The following is a 24,151-nucleotide window of genomic DNA, read 5'->3' on the forward strand; positions in this document are numbered from 1 at the left end:
TTTTTTTATTTATTTTTTCTCTTTTTCTCTTCAATCTATTTACAGAGCAACGTTTAACTTTGTATAACCGCTGTAATAACTCAAGGAAACGGCTGTTTAACGAAGACAAAAACACAAACCATCTAACGCATACAAGGATTGAGAAGAAAGGCATTAGAGTAAGCGTCAGCATGTTATGGAAAATGGGCAGCGTAGGCATGTTAGCCTGCGGAATAATTCTATTATGCGCTGTCACCAGCGTCAACTCTTATTCAAGTATGTAACCGATGGCAAGGAAATGCTTACAAAGCATATGTTGTTGTTATTGTTGAAAATTCGAACCGAAAATTCTTTTGATTTCCTTGGTTATTATTGTTATTTATCGTTCTTACCCACACGAATTTAAATACGAAAAGAAAAAGAAATATATTAAAAAAAAAAAATTAAATAAAAAAAAAAAAATAATAATAATAATAATGATGAAAAAAAAAAACTACCGTCCGTCAAAGTGGTTTGCTAAACACGTTTATCAATTCCTTTAATTATTTTTCTGAATTTTAATTAGTGTTTAATTTTTTCATTTTCTTACGTTTTTTTTTTTTCTTTTTTTTTTTTTTTCTTCGTTTGTATAAAACAATTAATTGAGCACATGTCTTATTACTATTAATATAATTGAAGAAAAAACGAGCCCTTCTCCTCTCTTAAAACTCTTTCTTCCAATTATAATAAATGTTGTTTACAATCATCATCATCATGTAGACATAAAAACAATAAATTTTCATCTTTAGTTTTTATATGATTTTAATTTATTATTTTATTTCTTCTTCTTTTCTCTCCCTATTTTTGTTTTTTTTTTTTTTGTTTTTATTTTTTTCCCCCCCTATACAAATATACAAATATTATCGGTTTACTCTGCAATATATTAAAAAAAAAAAAATAAAAAAATAAATAAAAATAAAAAAAAAAAAAACGAAACCAACAAAATACTGTCCTCCTCTTGTATGTTGCCACTTAATAATTCTGCTTTTATAACAATGTGACAAACAAATGAACAAACAACATTTTCATTGCGGCGTAACAAACTACCGCTGGTATATTATACCAGAATATGGGCGTAACTGCAACGATATTGGCTGTTTGCCCAACGAGGAGTGCGTCATTACATCGGATTCGTGCAGTTATAATCAACGCGATGGCAAAGATTGCGGCAGTTATCCCACTTGCAAGAGGAAGTCTGGTGGCGCCAGTTCTTCCTCACCATCATCATCCTCGTCACCGTCTTTAAATCCTTCAGGTGATTATTATTATTTATTTATTTATCTTTTTTTTTTTTTTTTTAATTTTAATTTTTTTCTTGTTTTTTTGTTGGTTTTTTCTGCATTAATTTACGTTAAATGAATAATTTTTTTAAATTTTGTTTTCGTAAAATTTTTATTCATATCTCAACTCTCGCATTCTTTTAAGCAACGAAAAAAAAAAAAAAGAAAAAAAAAAACTTTCTTTTTCATATAAATTCGTGAGTTATGCCCCTGACAGTTAGAATAGCTAGGATTTTTTAAAGGAACGGAATACGAAAACGAAAATATATTTTGTAAGTTAATTGACTGACAAAAACAAGCCCAACATTTCAAGAAGATATTAGAAAACTCTTTACAGGATGCAATTCATTTTAAATCTAAACCGAACTTTCTTTCCTTTATACATCGTCTCGTTCGTAAGCGCCAGAAATATAGAAAAAAAAAAAAAAGCACAAAAAATACTTTTAAACCCTTATTAGGTTAACAAGAGCGTAAGCTAGAAATTTCTCTTCTACGCATTACAAGACCCAAGCAAATATGCATAGATTGTGAAGAAACCGGCCGCGCGTAGTATGTCTTGCATGTTGTGCCAAGTAAGCGAAACATTTTGTAATTTTTACCACAAACACTTCCTACAACAGAAATGTCATCTGTTAGATGGAGCGATAATGAAGACATTCGTTCCTAATATTGAAATACTTATGTTATTCTTTGCATTTCCTTTTCGCGTATGCATGCCGTACTACATTTAATTCTTCACTAGCAAATTGGCCAAAGTAGATGCTCGTACTGTTCCTTGACTAAACGGTAGATTTCGAACAATTTGATATATCGAAGCAAAGCACCTATGCAACTCCCATGATATGATCTGGAAAGAATGCAACGAACCTATCGATCCACTGTTAGGTAGACGAATAAAAGCTTACCTCCCCCTTCAAGCCAAATTTCCTTTGAAATTCACTGTAAAGGAAACTTTAAGTTTTATCTCTCTGCGGTCTCAACTAAACTGTAAACAGCCTGAAAAATTTGAGATGTCTTAGGACTTTTTAAGTCTTCGCAAATGATCCTCCACAGATCAGAAGCGCACACTTCTGATATATCAGATTATAGTTAAGTTTATTTATAGACCGAAAAATGTTGTTTTCTTCCTGTTTATTAGCCAGCACTCTCTGGCATTTTCGCCAAGAATGAAAAATTTACTCTAATTTATTGTCTACTTACACGTACTTACTTATACAGGATTGTGAACATTTAACACTACAATCAATTTGATTGCACGACTTATCCATACGGGCATTTTTTTAGGTTTGCAGTTCGTAACTGAAACTCATAGCTTTAGTTTTTTACTTTACTTTAATTTTAACCAAAAAAAAAGAAGAAGATTTTATCAATACGGCTTTCTCTTTACAATCAAGTCAAAATATATATCCCTGAAGAGGTTAGCATTTGTTAGTAGCGAAAAGTCTACCATAACATGATCTGGTTATAATGCAAGCGCACCTTTGCCTACGCATGCAATCGAGTGCATCATGTGTCGGACTTACTGTTCCGTTTGACAGCTAAGTAAGAAAAATAAATTGTTATGAGAAGGCATGACCTAGGTTTTATACAAAAAAAAACAGCATTTCAACCAATCATTTTGTAGGTATGACAGGTAGATATCGCCATTGCTGACTTGTCAACTAACGGTCGGGATGTTATGAAACTTTAATAAATGTCGTCGAAGGTTTTTATTACTATCTACGTATCATACGGATTTATCAATATTTTCGTTACTATCAAAGTACGTGCGTTTTTAATAGGCGCAAAGCAAACTTTGGTTAGGTCTAACAAGCCGCAATGTCTCAGCCGCATTATTACTGAATGAGGAGGAAAATGAATGTAGGAAATGCTTATTGCAGACTTTACTATCAAAGAATGAAAGTATACCAGATTTGTTTTTCCACTGTTCATACCCAGAGTTGCATATTAGATAACCAAAATATGAATAAAGGGAAATCTAAAGTCGATTTAATGCTATCCAGCTGCCCGTCTGCCTGGCCGTCCGTCCATGCTGTATTGCACTTACGATGGCACGATCAGCGATAGAAACCCTATCAGAGATAGAAAAAAATTAAGGTAAAGAAAAACATATAGTCTTAGTTCACGTCCACCATAAGCGAATTAGGAACCGGATACCTATAGGATACTATTCGCTGTTGCAAGCTGAGTAACGAACTTTAGCTGATCAGCTAATTTTAACAAAGCTAAATATATATACGCTTTTGGTTTATAATTTTTGGGTACTAGGGCTAAAACAAAGTGTCCCTGTCCTGTTTTTTGTCTACAACAAGTTAACACGGCCCTGAATAATTTCTTTCAATAAAAAGCGATGATATTTTTCTTTTACGTATATGCTTTTATTGTACATTTTATTATTTCTAATGTTAAATAAGTTTATAGGTTTTTAATTATTTATTTATTTATTTTTATTTTTTTTAATTTCTACTTATTATATATTATTGATGTATATAAAGAGAATATTTATATATGTAATTATAAAACCAAACTCACACCTATGTATTTATGAAAAGACTGAATTGGATCAATTGAAATTGTCTCAACTCATCATGGGATGCAATCATATCTGGGGAAAGCAAAAAAAAAAAAAAAAAAAAAAAAAAAAAAAAAAAAAAAAAATTATGAAAATTAACAAAATCACGAATTCAATAACACCAACACCATTTCAATGGCGAGCACTCTGTTATCACATACACATCACACCAATACATTTTTAAGAAACGTTCAAAAAAAAAAAAAAAAAAAGAGAAGAAAATATGCTTAACAAAGTGGCAATCAACTAAACGAATGAACAAATGAATCAATTAACAATTAATCAACCAATCGTTGACGGCAACACTTTTTATTTTATTTAATTAAAACCTAGTCGCTTTACTTTTTTTATTTATGTTACGTAATTTCTTTCATTTTATGTTTATCAATATTTATTTGCTATTAAACAAGAATTCATTATAACTTCATACATAAGCATCTCTGTAATTTTGTAATGGTAGTTATATGTTGGTGCTGGTTGTTGTACGGTTAGATGAAAAAAAAAAAAAAAAACAAAAAAACATTCACTTCGCATGCTTTTTTCAATTTCAATTTATACAAGAGATATAATAACATATATAATAATATATATAAAAATATATATATTAAATATATACAATATATATATTATAATAGTAAGAAAAATAATAATAATATTATTAATAATAATAATAATAAAAATAATAATAACAACAATAATAATAATAACAGTAATAATAATAATAATAATAATAATCATAATAATAATAATAATATAAAAAATTTCGTAACATCTACTAACATATTTTTTTATGCTTTCTTTCTCATACAACATTTGGCTAACACAAAAAAAAAAAAAAAAAAAAAAAAAAAAAAAATGCAAAATTTGTTGTTGTTTTAACTCACATATTCATCAACATGGAATGCTATGACATCTAGGATCAAATATAAAACCTGGCTCTGAAAATAACATATATTCATCGGGTTCAATGGGAGCTAACATGAACTCACACACTTACACAAATGTCTTAAGCGGATCGTCCTCTATGGGGGCGAATGGCGGTTATACACACAAAAACAATGGTGGTGTTAGTGGTGGTAGTGCGACTAATGGTAATCCTGCCGATGGCCAAAACGCTAATACAGGAGCCATTGATCCACATTATGTGTTCGGGGCACCGCATACCATGCCCATTATACCCAATGTACCCATATTTCCTTATAATTCACCTACTCAAGCACCTGTTTTTCAACAATTTCCTCAACCCAATCATCCAGGTAACATCTATAATCCGGGCTTACCTCAAGGCCTACAGCCGGTGAATCCCTACAATCCGCCGTTCGTATTCGGTCAACAGCCCTTCTACTCTGCCCCGGCCGGTACAGGTGGACCACCAGGCGGTAGTAATGGTATATTGGGCAGCAGTAGCGGTGGCTTAGCACCCTACCCGGGCAACTATCCCAGTCCGAATATGTACAATAAGCCTCCGCCACAATATCAAAATCAAAATCCCTACAATCGTCAAACACAAACGTATCCAACCTCAGCTGGCCGCTCGTTTAATGAACTATCAACATTAGGCTTCATTACTAGTTTATTGGCTGTGATACTATTTTCTGGAATACACAGCAGCACGTAATATTGTTTAAACCAAAATTTCTTCTATGTTTCATATTAAATTTATTTGACAAAAGAAAGAAAAAAAAACAAAACAAAAAAAAAAAAAAACAGAAAAAAAAAACCAATTTATATATATAAAGGGAAAGAGTTAAACTTTTACAATTTTTTTACAATTTTTTTAAACTTTCTTTTTTTTACAATAATGCGATATGTATAAAAACAAAAAAAAAAAAAAAGTAAATTTAATTTAAGTGTCAATGAAATAAAACTGATCAAGTCGAAAAGAAAAGTGAGGAAATCTTATAGCTTTTAAGTTTTACTTGAGTTTTAAATGAAATAAACTCATCTGCCCCGGCATGGTGAGCCCTACCCTCAGTTTCTCACATCCTAGCCCGCAATCGTAACGCATGATATTCGAAGCATTGGAAAGCCAAGCGACATGACTTTATAATGTTGAGTAACGAAAAATTACTCGAATTGTAAATGCAGTTAATTGGCGGCCAAAATCTTGTACTGCTTTCAACTTATATTAAATGAAAAAAAATTTCACTTCACTCCTCCCGACAATCTCATAAAAATCAAAGGGTTTTGACTTTGACTTAAATCCTTCGCTTTCTAATTTTTCTTACAAATAATTATTAAAAGCTTAAGAAAACATTCGAGCATAGATGCGAGCATAATGCTTTGCTTGTCCGATTACCATCCATTTCAAAAGGAAGAAAAAAAGAAAAAAAAAATAGAAACTGAAAGTCCAATCATTGACCCTTTATGATAATTCAGTGACTGAAGGCAATCTATTATGACTATGAAGGACATTCCTTCGCTTATATATAATGCCACATAAAATATCAACTGTTTTTATTTAGTTAGTAGAGCGAAGAAGAGTGGAAGAGTGGAAGAGTGGAAGAGTGCTTCGAAATTATGATAGAGTGGGATAACAAAAGAAAACGTAAAAATTCTATGAAAACAAGTTTTACTTCCCTTCTTTTTTTTTTCGTCCTTTTTGTTCCTTTATTTCTCTTTCTTTGTTTCCCCCTTTTCCCCTTTATGTAACTCTTCCAGGTTATTAGCGATACATCCAGTTTAACATTCAATTAAGCTTCCATTCATCAGCAGTTTTATATAAATTGCGAAAGCAATCATTTTTCAGCTAAGCACGCAAACATTTGCTTGATCAGTTTTTCCTAAAGAATATTTTATATGAAAAAATTCACACAATTGATTATATATTGAAATATATTGAAATAATAAATATAATGCCAAATAATGAAAATATGAAACGTAATAAATAACAAATATTTTAAAACTAAATATTTAAGCAGATGACAATTTTCTTCTTTTTTTTCCCCGTCCCTTTTTGATTTCTTTTACATACATATATATATATATATATACATATATATATATGTATATATATGTATAGAACATAAGACAACGAATATTACAATAATTTATAACAAGAACAGGTTTAAATAACATCACAAATTTTAAATGAATAACGAAATAAATTTGGTCTTCGCTTCCGATTACAAATTGAATGTCCCTACGTCATGACTAATATCTAATTCTCTAAAAGCCTTCGGCGATCTCTGTTCGAAGTTCTAAGAAATGGGATTCAGTTTAATTGTTCGTTGTGCAAATTGCTTTCAAGAGAGAGAGAGAGAGAGAGAGAGAGAGAGAGAGAGAGAGAGAGAGGAAGAGCTGCCAAAAATCCGATGATCCGATGCTTCGGTCGTGGCCTCAAGGTCATTTATTTATTTAGCACCAATTCTTCGCTTGTCGCAAGAGTACTGCGTCTTTGTGAACTTCCAAGAATCTTATCAGGGGATTTAATTCCCACTTGAACGAGTTACAGTGCCAATGAGTGCCAATGAGTTAATGCAAATTAAGGAATTGTAGTAAAAAGACTCAACGAATCATATAAAATTGTTCATTTTGATTCCGAGCACACCAATCCAAAGTTTACTCCAATGCATCCCACTATATGAATCTATACGAAGATTGCCGTTTGGTAAAAAAAAAAAAAAAAAAAAAAAATAGTACTGTTCGCTGGAGACCCAAAAATTTTAAATATAAAGCAAAACTACATTCTAAGAAATTGTACACAGATTTCTTTTGGCGTTTTTCGCACGATGGCAATCTCAAGTCAAGGTCATTTCTTTGCAGATCACGAAAAAGAATTGATAGGATTTAATGTGGACATAATGTAAGCCAACACCCGCACTTCATTAATGATTATCCCCATATCCCCATTACGTAGCATGGCCCGCCTCTTCACTCAATTCTGCGACATTCTCTCTGCGAAGAGTCCTAAGCAATTTATTATTATTATTCACTTTAGGCGTAAACATACACGTTGCGTTTGTGATTTGTCAAGCAATCGCCTACGATATGAAGCCAATAAAGAAAAAATGTTTTTCTTACGAACAAAATATTGTCAGCAAACTATGGGATCCCAAATTTTCTTATCGAAAATTGACCTCCTTTTATGCCTAAAGCCTAACAAATGAAGGCTTTATTAGTTTCTTCATTTTCTTTACTTTCTAACTTATTATATTCGTCCGGGTATTAAAAACTTGACTAACGGTTTTTTTTCTCAATTTCTCTCTTTATGTTATTAAATTTAAGGAAAAAATTGATAGGAATTTTTTCTAAAAATTCAAATTTTGCTTTGGTTTCGCCTAAAGAGATCTTTAGAAGTCCCGCGAAATGTCCAAAAACTTGTCTCTATCATTATAAGCATACTGCAGTTCAAACAACTGACAGACACAGCAAATTGTGTTACGATGTAGTTACGCCTAGATGGTCGACGATCGAACAAACTTACGCATTCCAGGCTCATTAATTATAAGTTCGATCACAATGTTACCTTATGGCGCAGTTGTACCAACAATGTCTCTGTAAGTTTAAGATGGGTAGACTGCCGTGAATGTTTAACCCCCCTGGGTGCCTAATGGCGCAAGGAATATGACAATGCACACTAAGCGGCCCAATATATATATATAGATAGAAATATGCGATAACATTAAACTGCCATCGACTAGCTGCTGGTGGTATCAGGGCGATTAAGCATAAGTGCTATTAATTACAAAGATAGCAATAGACAATTTCCATGCGTAGACGGCGAGACATCACTTTTAACTTAAACGATGACAATCAAGCATTCGCACATACAATTGCTAACAAGGGTAATTGGTTCATAAAGCATAAGCAGAAATTTACTGCTAAGATGAATGCTAAATAAAAAAGCGCAAGATAGAATATAATGCACTGGAACGAGCTGAAACGCTCCATAAAGAGATCATACAGGACTAACGAAATGTAAAGCGTAAACAAGAGTGTAAGTTCGAATTCTAAAAATTGTAATTAGCCAGTGTAATGTAGGTGTAGTGTCTTGTTGAAAATATTACATTAGTACGTCAATGGTAATTTACGCGCGACTTATTCACCACAATGGTACAATTATGGACTGAGCAATAAAGTTTAAACAAAGCTAAAGAAGAAAAAAAAACTTGTACTCAATGGTTCTAATTTCGTCCTATTTAATCCGCAATTTAGGGAAGCAAATCTAAGATATATAGACAAACAGTCAGGATAAACGTGTAATTATATAAGAGTATTAAGAATTCACTTTGAATAGCAAAATTTTTTTATTTTTTTTTTTTTTCTTTATTGCTCTTCGTCAAAGGACGATCGATTCCGTCACTTTCCTATATTTAGAAATACGTAACATAGGCGCATATGCGTTTATTGTCAGTCGCGTTAAATGAGAGGCTCACTAGTCACCGTGCGGAACTTTAATTCGATCAAATCCATTCCCTTGTCCCTGTAGTAGCGGTGTATCAATATTCCTTCACGGAAAGAATTGGACTACCGATGGTTTGGCAACACCTAACTAAGCAACGAAATTCCTGCTAATAGAATAACGCAATATACTGCTAGCAATTATCGAAGGTGTTTGCGTCATTGCAAAACTCTTGACCGCGAACCCTATGTCTTTTGTCACTAATATATTGCAAGACGTGACTTTCCGGTGCGATTATTCTCCCAAGCTTCTAGAGCAGTACTCTGCTCTGTTGTGCGCACTAGACGCAGTACGAAAACGTGAAAGTTCGCTGCATCCTTGCGTGTGTGTGTGTGGGTGTGTGTGCAGGCACATGTAAATATATTTAATCGTCGTTCTAATAAAATTGTTTTTCTATTCATCCCTCGGTTAAGGAACGAATTTCCAAAATCCGAAACATAGAAAGGGAAAGTTTGAATTCGAATCTCCTTATGTTCGCATTAGTGAAGAGCTAATGATTAAAAAAATAAATAAATAAAAAATACCTAAGAAGTTATCGATGACCTTGTCTTGATATCGGGCATAAATGGTTATCTAAATCTGCTTTTAAGCCTCGATGAGTGGATCGATTTATGGATAATCAAAAATTCAGAACAAGTTGCACTTATTGTTGTGATGAGTTTTGAAAAACTTTCTCTAGAATATTCCATAATAACGTTTTTTGCGCTTATTAACAAACTCATTTATTTTGTTATTCATTGAGACAAGTTTCATAAAATAAGTCTAAATTTCCGTCAAACCATCTTCAACTAAAGAAGACCTACATGTATTCATAAAGCAATAGGAAAACGTTTATAAAAAAAATAAAAATATTAAAAAAAATAAACAAAAGAATTATAATAATAATAATGATGATAAAGGAATGAATATAAATACAAGCATAGACACAATAAACACACATTTACATAAATATATAATATTATCCGTATTACATAAGATTTTGCTAAATAATCATTTTCGTTGCGAACAACAATCGTATAGCAAAACGTAACTCAAAAATGGAATACGTAATGTAATGTTAGATGAACTTATGTATATTATGATATGTTTTCTTAAAATGAAAAACAAAACAAAAAAAGATAAGAAAGAGAGTAAAAGGTATATGTATAAACAAAAATATGATACGAAAATAAGTAAACTCACTGTCTTTCGAGAAGAGTGAAGTTATTCGCATTTTGTTTTAAACGCTTTACAACATATTTGATCGCAGCCTTAATCAGAAAAAAAACCGAAAATAGAAATTTAAATTTGAAGTGAAGAAACAAACAATTTGAATGGAAAGATAAAATACACACACACACACACACACACACACACACACACACACACACACACACAAGTAGATCAATTATGCTTACTTCGGGGACACTTGCCTCTTGGGCACTTGCCATGCACGACTTTCAAAACTTGTATATAAAAAATTGGCTCAATCTTTTTCTTAATTGAAAAGAATGCGAAAGATCCGCAAAAAATATCACGATTATGTCTATTGCGATATCTACGATATCTTCTCTATATCCCATTTTGAAACGTCAGATTTTCAAACTCAATTATAATTTAATGCAAGCTCGTAACGGTCATTATTTTGTTGCACAATTCAGAATAACGAACTGATGAGCTAAATAAATAGCTTGTCATATAATAACCAATGCATTTTTTTCGTAATATTATAAAAATAAAATAAAATTGAAATTTATTTCAAATACATTTTTGTTACAAAACTTAATAATCGAAATATTCACTATAACTATCTATGGGTCGTATGTCATTTGTCACGTCGCCTACTCCATATTCGTGCGTCTTTGACTTTTGCTAAGCATTAATTTGCTAAATATAATTCGATCGACTTGAGCAAGCGATAAGCGGAAGGAGCCAGAGCTAGAGCAGAGAAACGTCCCAGCCCAAGTTGAAGATTACTCTCTTAGTTGCTTATGCTCGCAGTAAGCTCACTCTCCATCATCATTATCATTTTTCCTTAAACCCGTCATTTAGTTCGCTTACTCAGGCTTCTTATGGCTTAGATGCAATAATTTCATCGATCTTTAGAAGTTCTTAGTAGATGATTTCTTTTCCTTTCCATTGCATTGAATACAATACAAGATGGAGCTTTCTTTCTAGTCTGGGCCTTCAGCATTGCAAGAGATGTGAATGGTTCTTCTGGATTAAGCGCCATCGTTTTCTTTCTTTGCATCTCTTCATCGCCTTAAATAATTTCTTACTTTCTAGCTTTTCTTTCTTCTATTATTATTATTATTATTATTATTATTATTATTATTATTATTATTATTATTATTAATTTCGCCAGAGAAATAAATTCTAAGACTAAACTCTTAAAAGCACTAGCAGCTAAGGCTATCGGCTTTTATCATTAAAAACTCTACCGCACATGAGATTCGAACCCACGACCATTGACTTGCTAGTCGAGATTCCTCGCCTTCGGCGACTCAGGCGGATTTCTTTCTTCTATATCTTATCAATTGTCTAGAATCGAACTAAAATTGCTTGTCGACTTTTTTCGAATTGTACAACAAGCTCTCTTTCAGTCTACTCTAAATTGCCATTTAGTAAGTTTTGAATTTCTTCAGCCGATTCGTATGATTCGCGGGGACTACTGCAAAACATTCATCGTTCACGAGATTAAAACTTTTTTCTACGAAATCACTCTCAAACTACTCCCTAACTGTTTCATGACTTACTGCATTTGCAGTACAATTTCATTTGCACAAGTTGAGCTGAGTTTCTTCTCTTTTCCGATTAAAAGTGGAATATCTTAACATCCATCGCATTATATTTTAATACATAGATACTGAACGATAAATATAAATTAAATATCGTACAAATTCTAATGTCTAAGCTATGTGTTAACGAAATGGAAAGGAAGCAAACAATTGCACAGCAAAGAGATACGATTTGCAGAATCATTATTACTAAGCCTTGTCGATATAACCAATGAATATATTAATTTTCTCTATATTAATTAAGTAGCAGGTGTTTTATAAGGGAGTAAGGCAAGTGATCAAGAGTGGAAAACAAGTACTTCTTCACTTCAAATCAAGCAAATGATTATAAATATTTACTTATAATTTTTTTAATTTGATCTCGAAGAAAAAATTCACTCTCTATTTTTAGGATAAAATACAAGCGCTATTAATTTAAAGTAAAAAAAAAAAAATTAAAAATAAAAAATACGAAAACAAAATTAATAATTAAATACATAAATATAATAAATGAATGAATGAATAAAATAAATAGTATAAAGTGAAATAAAATAAAATTACCTTTAAGTTTTATAGATAATAAAAACTGATTCTCTTCTACTTTTGCTTTGCTATTCTCGCATATGTAAATTAGTCTTGTAAATATCCGTCCGTTACAAAATTTATGTATGTATGTGCACAGTATTTGAATTTAGAAATACATAGAGAGAGAGAGATAGAGAGAAACGAAAAAGTGCATTTCATTCATATCGATGAACTATGAAATTCCAACTATAATGCAGTGTAAAGCCATTTGAACGGATTAATTAGCTTTTACATAAGCACATCAGTACATCGGCATATTGGTACATCATCTATCACTGCATCATTTGAATGTCAATATGAAATGTGTTCAATGTTTACTAACACTGCTGCAACTCAACAAAAAAAAAAAAAAAAATAAAACATAAAAAAAAAAAAAAAAAAAAAAAAAAAAATTTTTAATTTTTTTTTTTTTTTTTTTTTTTTTTTTTTTTCATAACAAAATGTAAATAATTATTATAATATAATTAAAGAAAAAAAGAAAATAATAATTAAACCTACACACCTACACACACACACACACATACACACGTAAACGAAAAGAACTAATATTCAAGACTTATAACTAACTAAACTAATTGTAGTTAATGTTTTAGTATATAAAATAAATAAACTAAACGAACAAAGAAACAAAATCTAAACACAATTCTACACTATAAGGAAATTGAAACGGACATCAAGTTAATATTAATAATACTTGCTAGTAATGGTAACTAACAATTAATAAAAACAATTTTTGTAGAATTTTTGAATATAACTAAAACAAAAATAACATTATCGTATATTGTAATCCAACACCCCCCCCCCCCCCCGCTCCCACCCTTTCCGCCTTCCCCAATACTCCATTCCATATCCATTAATATAGTGCAAAAGCTTGCTGCAACAGAAAGAAAAATGATTTAAAAAGAAAAAAACGAAATTTATTTCTTCTCGTTTAATTACATTAATTTTTTTTTTAAGACCACAAGCCCAAGGCTTCAAAGATTAATATAATTGAAAATAATGAAAGCAAAAGTGGATTAAATGGGAAAATTTCCAAAGATTTTATTAGACATCTTCAACTTGTTTTACACCTTTTACTTACTACTTACTTGGTGCTATCGCTTCTAATATGCAAGAAATGCGCCCCGATGCAGGCAACACAAACGCCTGTATAAACTGTATAAACATGTTTGAATTAGAATGGAATTCCAATTCTCTTATTCATGTCCGCTTGCCCGGCATTTGTTCGCCCTTGTTATTGAAATACTTCGGCTCTCCGAATCTAATCCAATTAGAAATTGATTCCAATCTACGCCCATATTGGTCTAGAAAATTGCGAGAGGTTTTTATAAAACCATTTTTTTTTTTGAAAAAAATGGGCATGACTGGCCTCTAAATCTGCCGATGTTAGCTGAAAGAGAAATTGACTTATAACATATATAGACTTATAAGAGAAATTGAATAAAACAATAAATAAAAATAAAAAAATATGACGTCAGATATGACGACATTAGACAAAGAAACTCCTTTGTCAGCTGAACTGTGATTTAATCGAAATACTAACGGATGATAGTTCTTGCAAAGGGCTTATCTTACGTTTAAGAAATTTCGATACGAGTTTAAACTGAGACACCAATTACGTAACAGAGAAATTGGAATGCATAACAAGACTTGACGTATATCTAAAGAGTTTTCTACGAAAGTAAACCGAATACGAAACGAGGAGAATGCAGTGCATATGCTTCTTATGATGCCAAAGAATATTGCGTTTTGCAGAATTATGAGTTAGAAACACAAAATATCAGTTAATCCACTGAGTGAGTTTCACAATCGTTTGTTTTTTTTTTGTTTTTTGACGTTTTTAAAGCAGTTAAGCGAGAAGAACTACTTAATAAATCGGATAATAAATCATTTTTCCTATGTAAAAACATCAAATCTCTGTAATTAATTTAAATTTATTATGTTAATATATGCATATGTTTATTGTATACGTATAAATGCAAAAAAATTTTTTATATGTTTTTTATTTCATTTTAATATATATATATATATACATATATATATATAAATATTTTTTTTTTTTCTTGAACTTTGCTTTTATTTTTGCGTTTTATGCTTCATTTTATGTAAAACGATGCTGCTGTGTTCGCTCTGCTTCGTCCATGTTTAAAACAAAAAAAAAAAAAAAACAAAAAAAAATGTTTGTAACAAAAATTCACTAAATCAATACAGTTAACAGTGGTCAGACGCATAATTCCTATAATCCTAGTGCCCCACCAGCTCCAAATAGTGGTGGCGGAGGCAATAGTGCTGGATATGGTGGCGGTTTTTCGGCTGGTGGCCATAGCTTATATCCCAGTCTGCCTACCGACACCAATAGTGGTGGCGTCAGCGGCGGCGCTGGCGGTTATCGCCCCTACGGCGGTGGTAGTAATGGCGGATATCAACCTGGCGGATATCAACCTGGCGGATATCAACCCGGCGGTTATCAACCGGGCGGTGGCTATGTACCCCCCAATCATCCTAGCGGTGGTTACGTGCCATCAGCGCCTGGTTATGGCGGCCGAGGCGGCTACTCTGGTGGTAATGGCGGTGGTGCGGGAAGCGGAGGCTACACTCCATCTAAACCGAAAGAGAAAGACAGCAACGGTTTCTTCTCTAGCTTTTTCTCTAATCCGGCCGTAAGTCAGGCAGTTACTGGCATAATTGCCGGTCAGATTGCAAGTACATTACGAGGTGGTGGTGCGGGTGGTAATCAAGGCATGCAACAACCTAGTGGTGGTTACGGTGGTGGTGGTGCACCTTCCTCTTCTTCGCCTGGCAGCAATTTCCTGGGCGGACTTTTAACGAACGTTTTAACGGGCGCAGGCGGCAGCGGTCACGGAACGCCAAGTAGCAGTGGTAGCAGCGCCAGCAATTTCTTAGGCAGTCTCTTAAGCGGAGGTGGCACTGGCGGAAATCGTGGCAGCAGCTCTGGCACTAGCGGTGGTCTTGGCGATATTTTCAGCTCTCGCAATTTCGGAGGACTTTTCAGTGAGAATCCTTCTTCACGCAGCGGGTCGTCCGGCTCTTCCCAACCCGCTAGCTCTAGCGGTCCAAAAAGCTATCCTACTCAACCCCCTATGAATGGTAACTATTATAATATGGGCTAACGTTATTACGTGTTACCCCGTTATAAGCATAAGCCATTGTTCTATTTTAACTAAAAAGTGTAGAGAAACTTAACTCTTTATTTTCAAACTATTTTATTGTTGTTATCTTCAATTTCTTATAAAACTCAAGCATTCTCTATATAAAGAATTTAGTGCATAAGTTATAATCATTTGGTACGCATGCAAAATATTCAACCTTGTTATACTCTATAATAATGCTCCATTTGATTTTTTCCTTTCTTCTTTTGTGTGATTATTATTATTATTATTATTATTATTTTTCTTCTTATTTTCTTGTTGTTTTATATATCAAAAATTCCAAATAATTCTATAATAAATTAATTGTTAAAGAACAATGCAGTTAATAATTGTAAATAACATTAAATAATATAGAATGATTTAATAAATATAGTGATGAATAATGATCATTAACTGATGAAGTTTCTCATTTCATGGATACAATCAGAAACGAAGTAAGTAAGAAAAAATTTAATATAATAAAAGAGCGTAACCACTACTCGCCCTTTATTCCCAAAAAAAAAAAAAAAAAAAAATCACCTAAAACAGTTTTGATGCGCTCCGATAACGTAATACGATCGCAAAATGCGTTAATTATTGCAGACATTTAATCTAAAATGTTGTTTGAATTGGTTCTAGAGATTATAAAAAGTTTCGATGACACGGCTTAGTAACAAACAATTAAAAAGGGGAAAGACAATGCTTTTAACCTATCGAAGCACTTGATTGGATATGTATATGGCTGGATTGGTAACATTACTGGACATTGCTCACTTAAATATATGAAAAGACCGAGGATATGTAAAGTAGTGAGTCTTTCCATGAGTCGCCGAATAGATAGAAATCGGATCCAAGTCTCAATGCGGTAGAGTTTACTTTGATCGTAGGTATAGGATAACGCCCATCGATTGTGATACAAATTGGCTTATCTCTATCATTCAACAGTGGGTAATTAGTCATATAATAAAAACAAGAAAAAAAGTATTATTAAATTATTATTTAAACAAATTGTTAATATGTATCAAAATAATATCAAAAATCTATTTTATATATATTTAGTTGCATTATTGTTATTATTATATCCATCATGGAAGTTTTGTAAAGCCCGGAAGGAAGCATGAGGGACCCCACAAAATATGTATATTCATGATAAGCACCAAATTCTAGATCGATCTAAGCATGTCCGTCTGTCCGTCTGTGTAAAATCTGTTGTAAACGTTATCCTGGCCGCTATCGACTTCAAATTTGGCAGCACAGTTGGGTATTTTCGAAAGCAGGCTGCTATTGAAAATGAGCCAAATCGCTTGAAGAATACGTCAACAGCACCACGTAAACTGAAAGCATCTCTGTTTTTCAAAAGCAATAAAAAAATGTTGTTTTTCTTATTACCCATAAGCTATAACAACTAAATGTACAAAAATATTCTATCGCCGATGTTGTAGCATTTGTGCACAAAAATGGAAAATATTGACCACGCCTACCCAGTGTCATAATGTATCGAAAATTAATTGGTTTTTTTTCAATATCTTTGTAATGCGCAGAAACGCAAAGCTTCAAAAATCGCAAAAATTATACAAATTCTTGGCCAGTGTCAAATTTGGAGTGAACCTAAACATGCCCGTGTGTTCGTCTGTCCATCCGTAGGTTTGCATAACTTTGTAGTATTTTTGGTAAACACTCTCCCGTTAGCGAAAATGAAGATATCGCCTACAAATTTGCCAAAGAATTTCGGAATTGACCTAAACTTTTCAAAGAACACGCGTTAATTGCTAATTAAGTACCGCTAGGTAAGTAAGTAAGTAATTTCTTCTATCTCTATCTCTTCTTGCTATCAGATGACCGGAAAATCCAAAAGATTTGATATTCGACTTTTCATGCATTCAAGTAAATGCAGTTGGACTTTTAATTTTTCTGTATAAAGCCCATCCATAGGAATACAAGAATATGAGAACTTGATCAATGATGCTCAGAATGCTTGAAGTGTCCTTTTATCTGTCTATAGAAATTATATAACGAATTAGATTTCATTTAACGCACTCGCACTCGCACTCGTTGATACGTAAACATTTTGCTCTTTTTCATTTTCTCTTTTGTTTTTTTGTTTTTTTTTTTTTCAATTCCATATTTATATAGAAAAGACTTTTCCTTTAATTCGCATTTCAAGGACTTTCTCAATCTTAAATTCAATTGATTTTATTGCGAAAAGGAATTGCTTTCTAAAACTCCATGTTCCGCATAAATTTGCATTTAACAGTTTTAAACTTCGCACACATACAAACACACGACACACGACACACCAATTTAAAAAAAAAAAAAAAAAAAAAAAGCGAAATTGCGAAAAATGAAGTCTAACCTACTAAACCAATTTTTGCATTCACTTTATACTCGATAAAATGTATAAAACCAATACTGCAGTGAAGAGTAGCAGGGAGCAGAACAGAAGCCGGTCAAACATATCATAACACCAAAAAAATAAATAAAAAAAAAAAAACAGCTTTCGGAAGCTTTACAAAGGTCAGTAATATCGAAAGCAACAAATGTGTCGCAGAGTGAATAGCAGACATTGTACGGACACAAATGACTTTGTAAATTATGAAACAAAGAGTTTTTGGCCATTAGGGCTTTAAAAATCTCAACTCTACCACAATGCAGTGTGGAAAAGCTAAAATGCTAGGTTGGATGGAAAGTACTGTCGTTTCTTCCACTTAGCTTTTCGGCAAATTTCGCCGTCGCGACTGTAGCAAACGGTAAGACAACAACATATACATGTACATATGTTTTAGGAGAACGCACTCCTGCTTCAACAGACATTGCCCATGAATGCAAATCTATGTCGATCAAACTGGACATTTTCATATGCATTGGATTGGAGCGACACTTTACCAATGGAGGCCAGTTTATGGTTCACGATATCGAGTAAAGTCGATAGGTGGAAATTATGAAGAGTGTGCATCCGTCGATGACGTATGCGTTTTTCTTGGCATTCAATGAAAAATCCTTTGACATATATTCAAATTACCATAAACCCTGCCCTGTTTGCAAGCCATGATGAGTACTTCTTATGAAATCCATAAGGTCCGCCCTTACTGAGTATATTCACTACCATTACGCATTAAAAGTCGAACCGAACGTCTCTAACCTTTGAAAAGGCAATACAAGCTCAAATAAGCCTCATAAGGTCAACCGGCATAAAAATGAGATGAACCAAGAAAAACTGATGATGATGCGGTAGATAGATATTATAAAGTGATTTTAATTGTTTGAAGTGTGAGAAGAAAACTCGGAAAATGCTTTTAAAAAGTTATTCATTGTCTTTAGTATAGTTTTGTTTTCTCTTTCAATTTTTAAAATTAGACTAAGCCACGCAATGACGAGTAGTCGGACTTTAGCTCGCTTAAGCTCTAAACTTTCAATTCTAAAGCACGGGAATTGTTTAAACACCTCTATGATAATGAAATCCATGATAGAGTTATTGTATCCGTCATTTTTTTTAAAAAATGCTTACGGAAAGCAATGTAATCGTACTCCACTTCTACTCGTCATGCAAGAGATACGTGTGACGTGTTAGGAGATTGTCAATACACTTTTCAATTGCATATGTTGCGCAATTGTGTATTGATGGACTATTTTCAATAGTGTTGGTTTTTCGATGTCGGCTTAGTCTCATTTCCTGTAAGAACTTCTTTCTTCATATTCCTTCATTACGCCGATAAATGTTGAGTTCTAACACTACTTAAAATATATAAGTAAATCGAATATTTTCTCACGTTTATGATACATTTGACAATTCTTCCTTCGCATAAACTGTTACGTTAAGCATAACATCGTCTCAACGAATTAGTAAACTGTTCCACGCCAGGCATTCATTCCATTTAAAACATAATAGATTAAAAGTCTTCTCTTCTTATTTATATTCTTATAAAATAGTTAAGCACTTTTCACACTACCGAACACCGAACATGTATATGTATTTGAAATTCTTGGAAAGTCGCTGTTCCAGAGAGCTAAAAAGCTTTTCCCTAACTATGCGAGTGCTTTAATATATGCTGCAGTATGTTGTCTTTTTCAATTTAAACCAATTGACTCAACTCAATTCAAGTTAAGCCGAATCTTGGATAAACATAAGCACATAAGCGGTACAAGTGTCATTGGCTGCGCTTATTTTCATCTCGTATTATTACTATTGGGTTTTTAAACACTTACCCCACCTTTCATGTGGTTAGCGTTGTGTCTCAACGGGCGATAATAAAAAAACTCCTCATAAGAATAACAAAGTCATTCCATGGGATTCCGAAAGCAGATAAGTGAATATGAAGAAAGCATACAAAATTTTATTACGTAAGTAAATCATGATTTCAGTTTTGCAACTCAAACGGCTATTGCTTGAGTAGTTATTAGTGGTTTTTTCAGTCTCAGCATATTATGGAAATTTTGTCCCAACTATCTTAACGCAGGCAATCTATCGAGCTTTGATTTGCTTGATTGAAACTGTTAACGGCGGCCGGTTGAATCAAGTCAAGCAAAATTTCTCGCTGATCCCGCTGGTATCCATCTATGATGATAGTCTTCACCTGGCTGCCCTTCAATAGCGAAAATAGAAAACTTTCTTTCGCTTTTTTTCGTTATGAAGCTTACAATGGAACGCCATCTTGTAATTAAAGTATGCTTTAAACAGAAAATGCTGTAGCAACTGATGGATGCGAAAAAGACGAAGCTTTCCCGCGATATGTTGGAGAAACCAGCGCCACCTTTTAGCAAAATGATGCATTATGGTCTACCAAACTTTCATAAGTCCTTTTATGTGCTTTTTTTACAACTTGAAAAGCTATGCAGCCTATAATGAGTTTGGTCTCTCACCCTATGGCCGCCCTAAACTTAATAAATTATACTAAAATTTTGCTAAAGGTAAAAGGCAGCTTTGACACTCCAAACAAATACATAAGGAATGTGAAATATTTTGTTAAATGCGGGCATGGACCGTTTATGTAAATATCTCTTACAGGTTGGTAGCTACATTTTACGATACGAGCATTGCAGCATTGTGTTTATCGACAGGCTATGCAGCGCCTTGTTAATGTGTATCTGAAGTTTCAGACAAAACTTTACAACAATTTGTTGCTTATAGTAATGAGCGCTACGAACGTTCGGACGACGAATTTCTAAAATCTGTAGCAAGACTATCTTAGCTAACTGAAGTTTGGCGTACAAACCAGGTACATAGTAAATATATGTTTATTTTATATAATTTTCCAATTCCAATGCCAATTCCAACCTATTAATTGAAAAATCAGTTTCTCGATTGAAAATCGAAAATCGAATAGCAATGTGTAATCAAACAATGTCTCTCCGATAACAGTTCCTTCACTCAACAATTGATGAAACGAAAAATTAATGCAATTTAAGACCAGATTCTGATTTCGAAAGTATTCCATTACTTCAAGCTTTTGTATGAAATGTGATGAGCAGAGCGGGTATCAATTGAACAAGATATGTGCATGTCCCTGTAAATGTGACATAGTTAGAGTCGTTCTCTTACTCGCTCGCTACTTTTCATTCTCATTATTTAAGAACCAATGACTCTGCTAAATGTTTTACTCGTTTCACAACCTAACAGCAAAAGTTCACCGTTTGTTAGCAAGCGTACCATGGTAACATATTCATTCGGGCATTATATGTATGTAAAATATCTGCACATTCATAAAGTTTTCGATCATTTTACTTTTAGAAAAACTTATATTATACGGAGAACTATACCCTACGTCAGTATATACCAGAAACAGTTCGGGTGCATGCAACGCTCAGAAGGCCTTGAGATGGACACATCTTTGCCGAAAGTGATTCTGAATCGATTTAAACTTGTTTGTCCGTCTGTCCATCTGTCTACATTGTTTGTATTGTACTCAACCTAATAGTCGTGATTTTTAAGATATTTGGATAAAATTTCGGACACCGATATTTTTCGGCCCAAAGACAAACGCTATTAAAAATATATCGGATCGGAACACATTTTCGGTCATTTTTTTTTTTTTTTTTTTTTTTTTGCATTAACATACTATTTTGAAGAGTCGCTATATGAATAAGTAACGGCATTAATCCAAGTGGTTTAGCGTGTTCATCTATAGTGTGTTTACTTGTTTATATATACATTAGTTTATTACTTGGATAAACAGCGAGAATTTTGATTGTGAATGAACACGTTTGCACATTGCAATGATTTGCTTTCAAGGAGGAAACTTGAATACAACTCTTGCTTAATTAAATAACGGAAATAAATAAATAATTGATCAAGCGACTAGTATTACACTAGTGGTAAAAAGATATTTTATGTATTTCTTCCTGTTAATTGAAATAGATAAAGACTCAGCGGTTTGCATACCAATTTTGTCATTCTTGTTAGAAACGTTCGGAAACATTTGTCGGCGACATTTTCAAGCATATATATATTCATTATACATATGTATATATATATATATCAGTGAGTGATGTTGAGCAAAAAAACAATATATATATATATATATATATATGTATACGTATATGTATATGTATGCGTATAATTATATACATATAATTTTGATGATATCAATATTTTCGTTTGAGCGATTCTTCATTCGTACCTCTCCGGTAATTATAAGAATACCGAATATGGGAAATTTAAATATAAAGTTGAAAGTTGAAATTTTTGGAAATCGAGGCACAAAAACGCATACACTAATAATAAAAGCGAGAGCAATCTCTTAAAGACATCCAGGTTTTTATTTTCACTAGCAAAGGATGAACTTGTATAAAATGACTACTCTTTCGTTCTAAGATGCGATAATTTGCTTCAAAGACCTTGTTGGTCAAGGGAAATTGATTGCCGTTCCCGTTTACTTATTATTTACTTATTAACTATTGCTAACGCATTAATTGCTAAACAACTTGAGCCAGAAAGCTGAAAGCAAGCCAAACATTATAACTTAGTGTTCGTAATAGATATTAGTTGGAAACTCGGTGCAAATTTGTCCGAGGATCGAAAACACAAAAATTTCAATGCAAAAATATTTGTTGCTCGCTTCTAAAGGCATTCCTGACAGACCACAATTTGTAGCTTTCTGCTTATGCGAAGCATTGAACTAAAACATGGTACAAATTTTGTGGAGGATGTGCTTCAAGGTCAATCTGAAAATGGATACCATTAACCGGCTCTTACGCACGCATCTAACAAAGTAGGTAAAATATGTCAAACTTTCTTTCGCTGACTGAATATAACTTTCTTTCTTCCTCAGATAATACATATTCCCCGACTCGGACTACCCTTATCCAGATAATACATATTCCTCTCCCCTTGCTGAATTTCGCTACACATAATTAAAATACAAATAAATCTTATAGCTTTGACGTGATGGCAGCATCTTTGCTGCCTGTACTTACTTACTTACTTGTGCATCTGTATCTACCTCGAAAATTCGAGATTTAAATCATTCAGTTTAATCGATTTGTAATTTCATTGAAAAACTTTTAAAATTATTTACTTAACCATATAAGTATATATATAACCATTAAGTATAAAAAGAAAGACTAGTAATTAAATCAAAATTTTCTTCATATATAAAATACACATTCCCGCCGATTTCAAAACCAACTAACAAAAGTCAAATGTTAGCATATATGGTATCGCAAGATTTAACCTGAATTTTTTGTAAAATTATATCGACAATTGTATTCTCGATAGGGAGAAGACAATAATTCCATCTGCCGCAACTGCAGCATTCGCCTCCCTTCATAAGAAATCGTAAAATCAAAGTCTTATACTTACACACATACATTTTTACATGAATATTACATCCTGGAAGGATAACTGCTTCGAAAGGATAAGAAAGCGCACGTTCAATATAAAGGTTAACAAGCAGAAAAATTATATTCAGGTTATGACCGAATATTGTGCACCCATCACCGTTATTCTAAAAAGGCAAGAATAAAATAAATAAATAAATAAAAGAACTAAATTTTCATACGCATTACCATACCCGTTATCCTTGCACACATACTACGCAGCTAGGCAGGCGGACAAATGGACAGACACAGAAATGGACATGCTTAGAGGTATTAGAAATTTGAAATTTACTCGCAATTTATATTATTTATGGGGTTATTTCTCCGCATCAATTTTTTTTCATTTTTGTACAGATACTATAGCATCGCCCATAGAATATACGTTTTGGCTAACGTTTAAAACATCATTTTCCTTTTCTTTTGAAAAACATAGGTATTCTCATTTTAGATAGTAGCGTCTTCTTCGACTGATTCGATCCATTTGCAATACCAACCTGCATAGTAAGAACTATCAATGTTTCTACCAGATTTAAAGTCGATAGCTTAATATTTGCCGCTGACCAAGAATGGTTACT

The 24,151-nt window shown here is 32.8% G+C and overlaps 1 protein-coding gene across 2 annotated transcripts in view; it reads left to right on the top strand.

Moving 5' to 3' along the window:
• LOC119633885 (glycine-rich cell wall structural protein 1.0) overlaps positions 1 to 15,829 on the top strand; it is a 205,190-nt gene extending 189,361 nt beyond the window's left edge. The window contains exons 2-4 of one of the 2 annotated variants that reach the window (XM_038027691.1): positions 46 to 255; positions 1,085 to 1,273; positions 14,827 to 15,829. In XM_038027691.1, coding sequence (XP_037883619.1) covers positions 171 to 255; positions 1,085 to 1,273; positions 14,827 to 15,746 — 1,194 coding nt within the window. In that variant the 5' untranslated portion in view covers positions 46 to 170 and the 3' untranslated portion in view covers positions 15,747 to 15,829. Of the gene's footprint in view, positions 1 to 45; positions 256 to 1,084; positions 1,274 to 4,787; positions 5,578 to 14,826 lie in introns of those variants that run through there. The other variant, XM_038027700.1, reaches the window with a different exon arrangement.
• Positions 15,830 to 24,151: the final 8,322 nt, after the last annotated feature.

The sequence above is a fragment of the Glossina fuscipes genome, unplaced genomic scaffold (genome assembly GCF_014805625.2).
Source record: "Glossina fuscipes isolate IAEA_lab_2018 unplaced genomic scaffold, Yale_Gfus_2 0, whole genome shotgun sequence".
NCBI classification, from domain to species: Eukaryota; Metazoa; Arthropoda; class Insecta; order Diptera; family Glossinidae; genus Glossina; species Glossina fuscipes.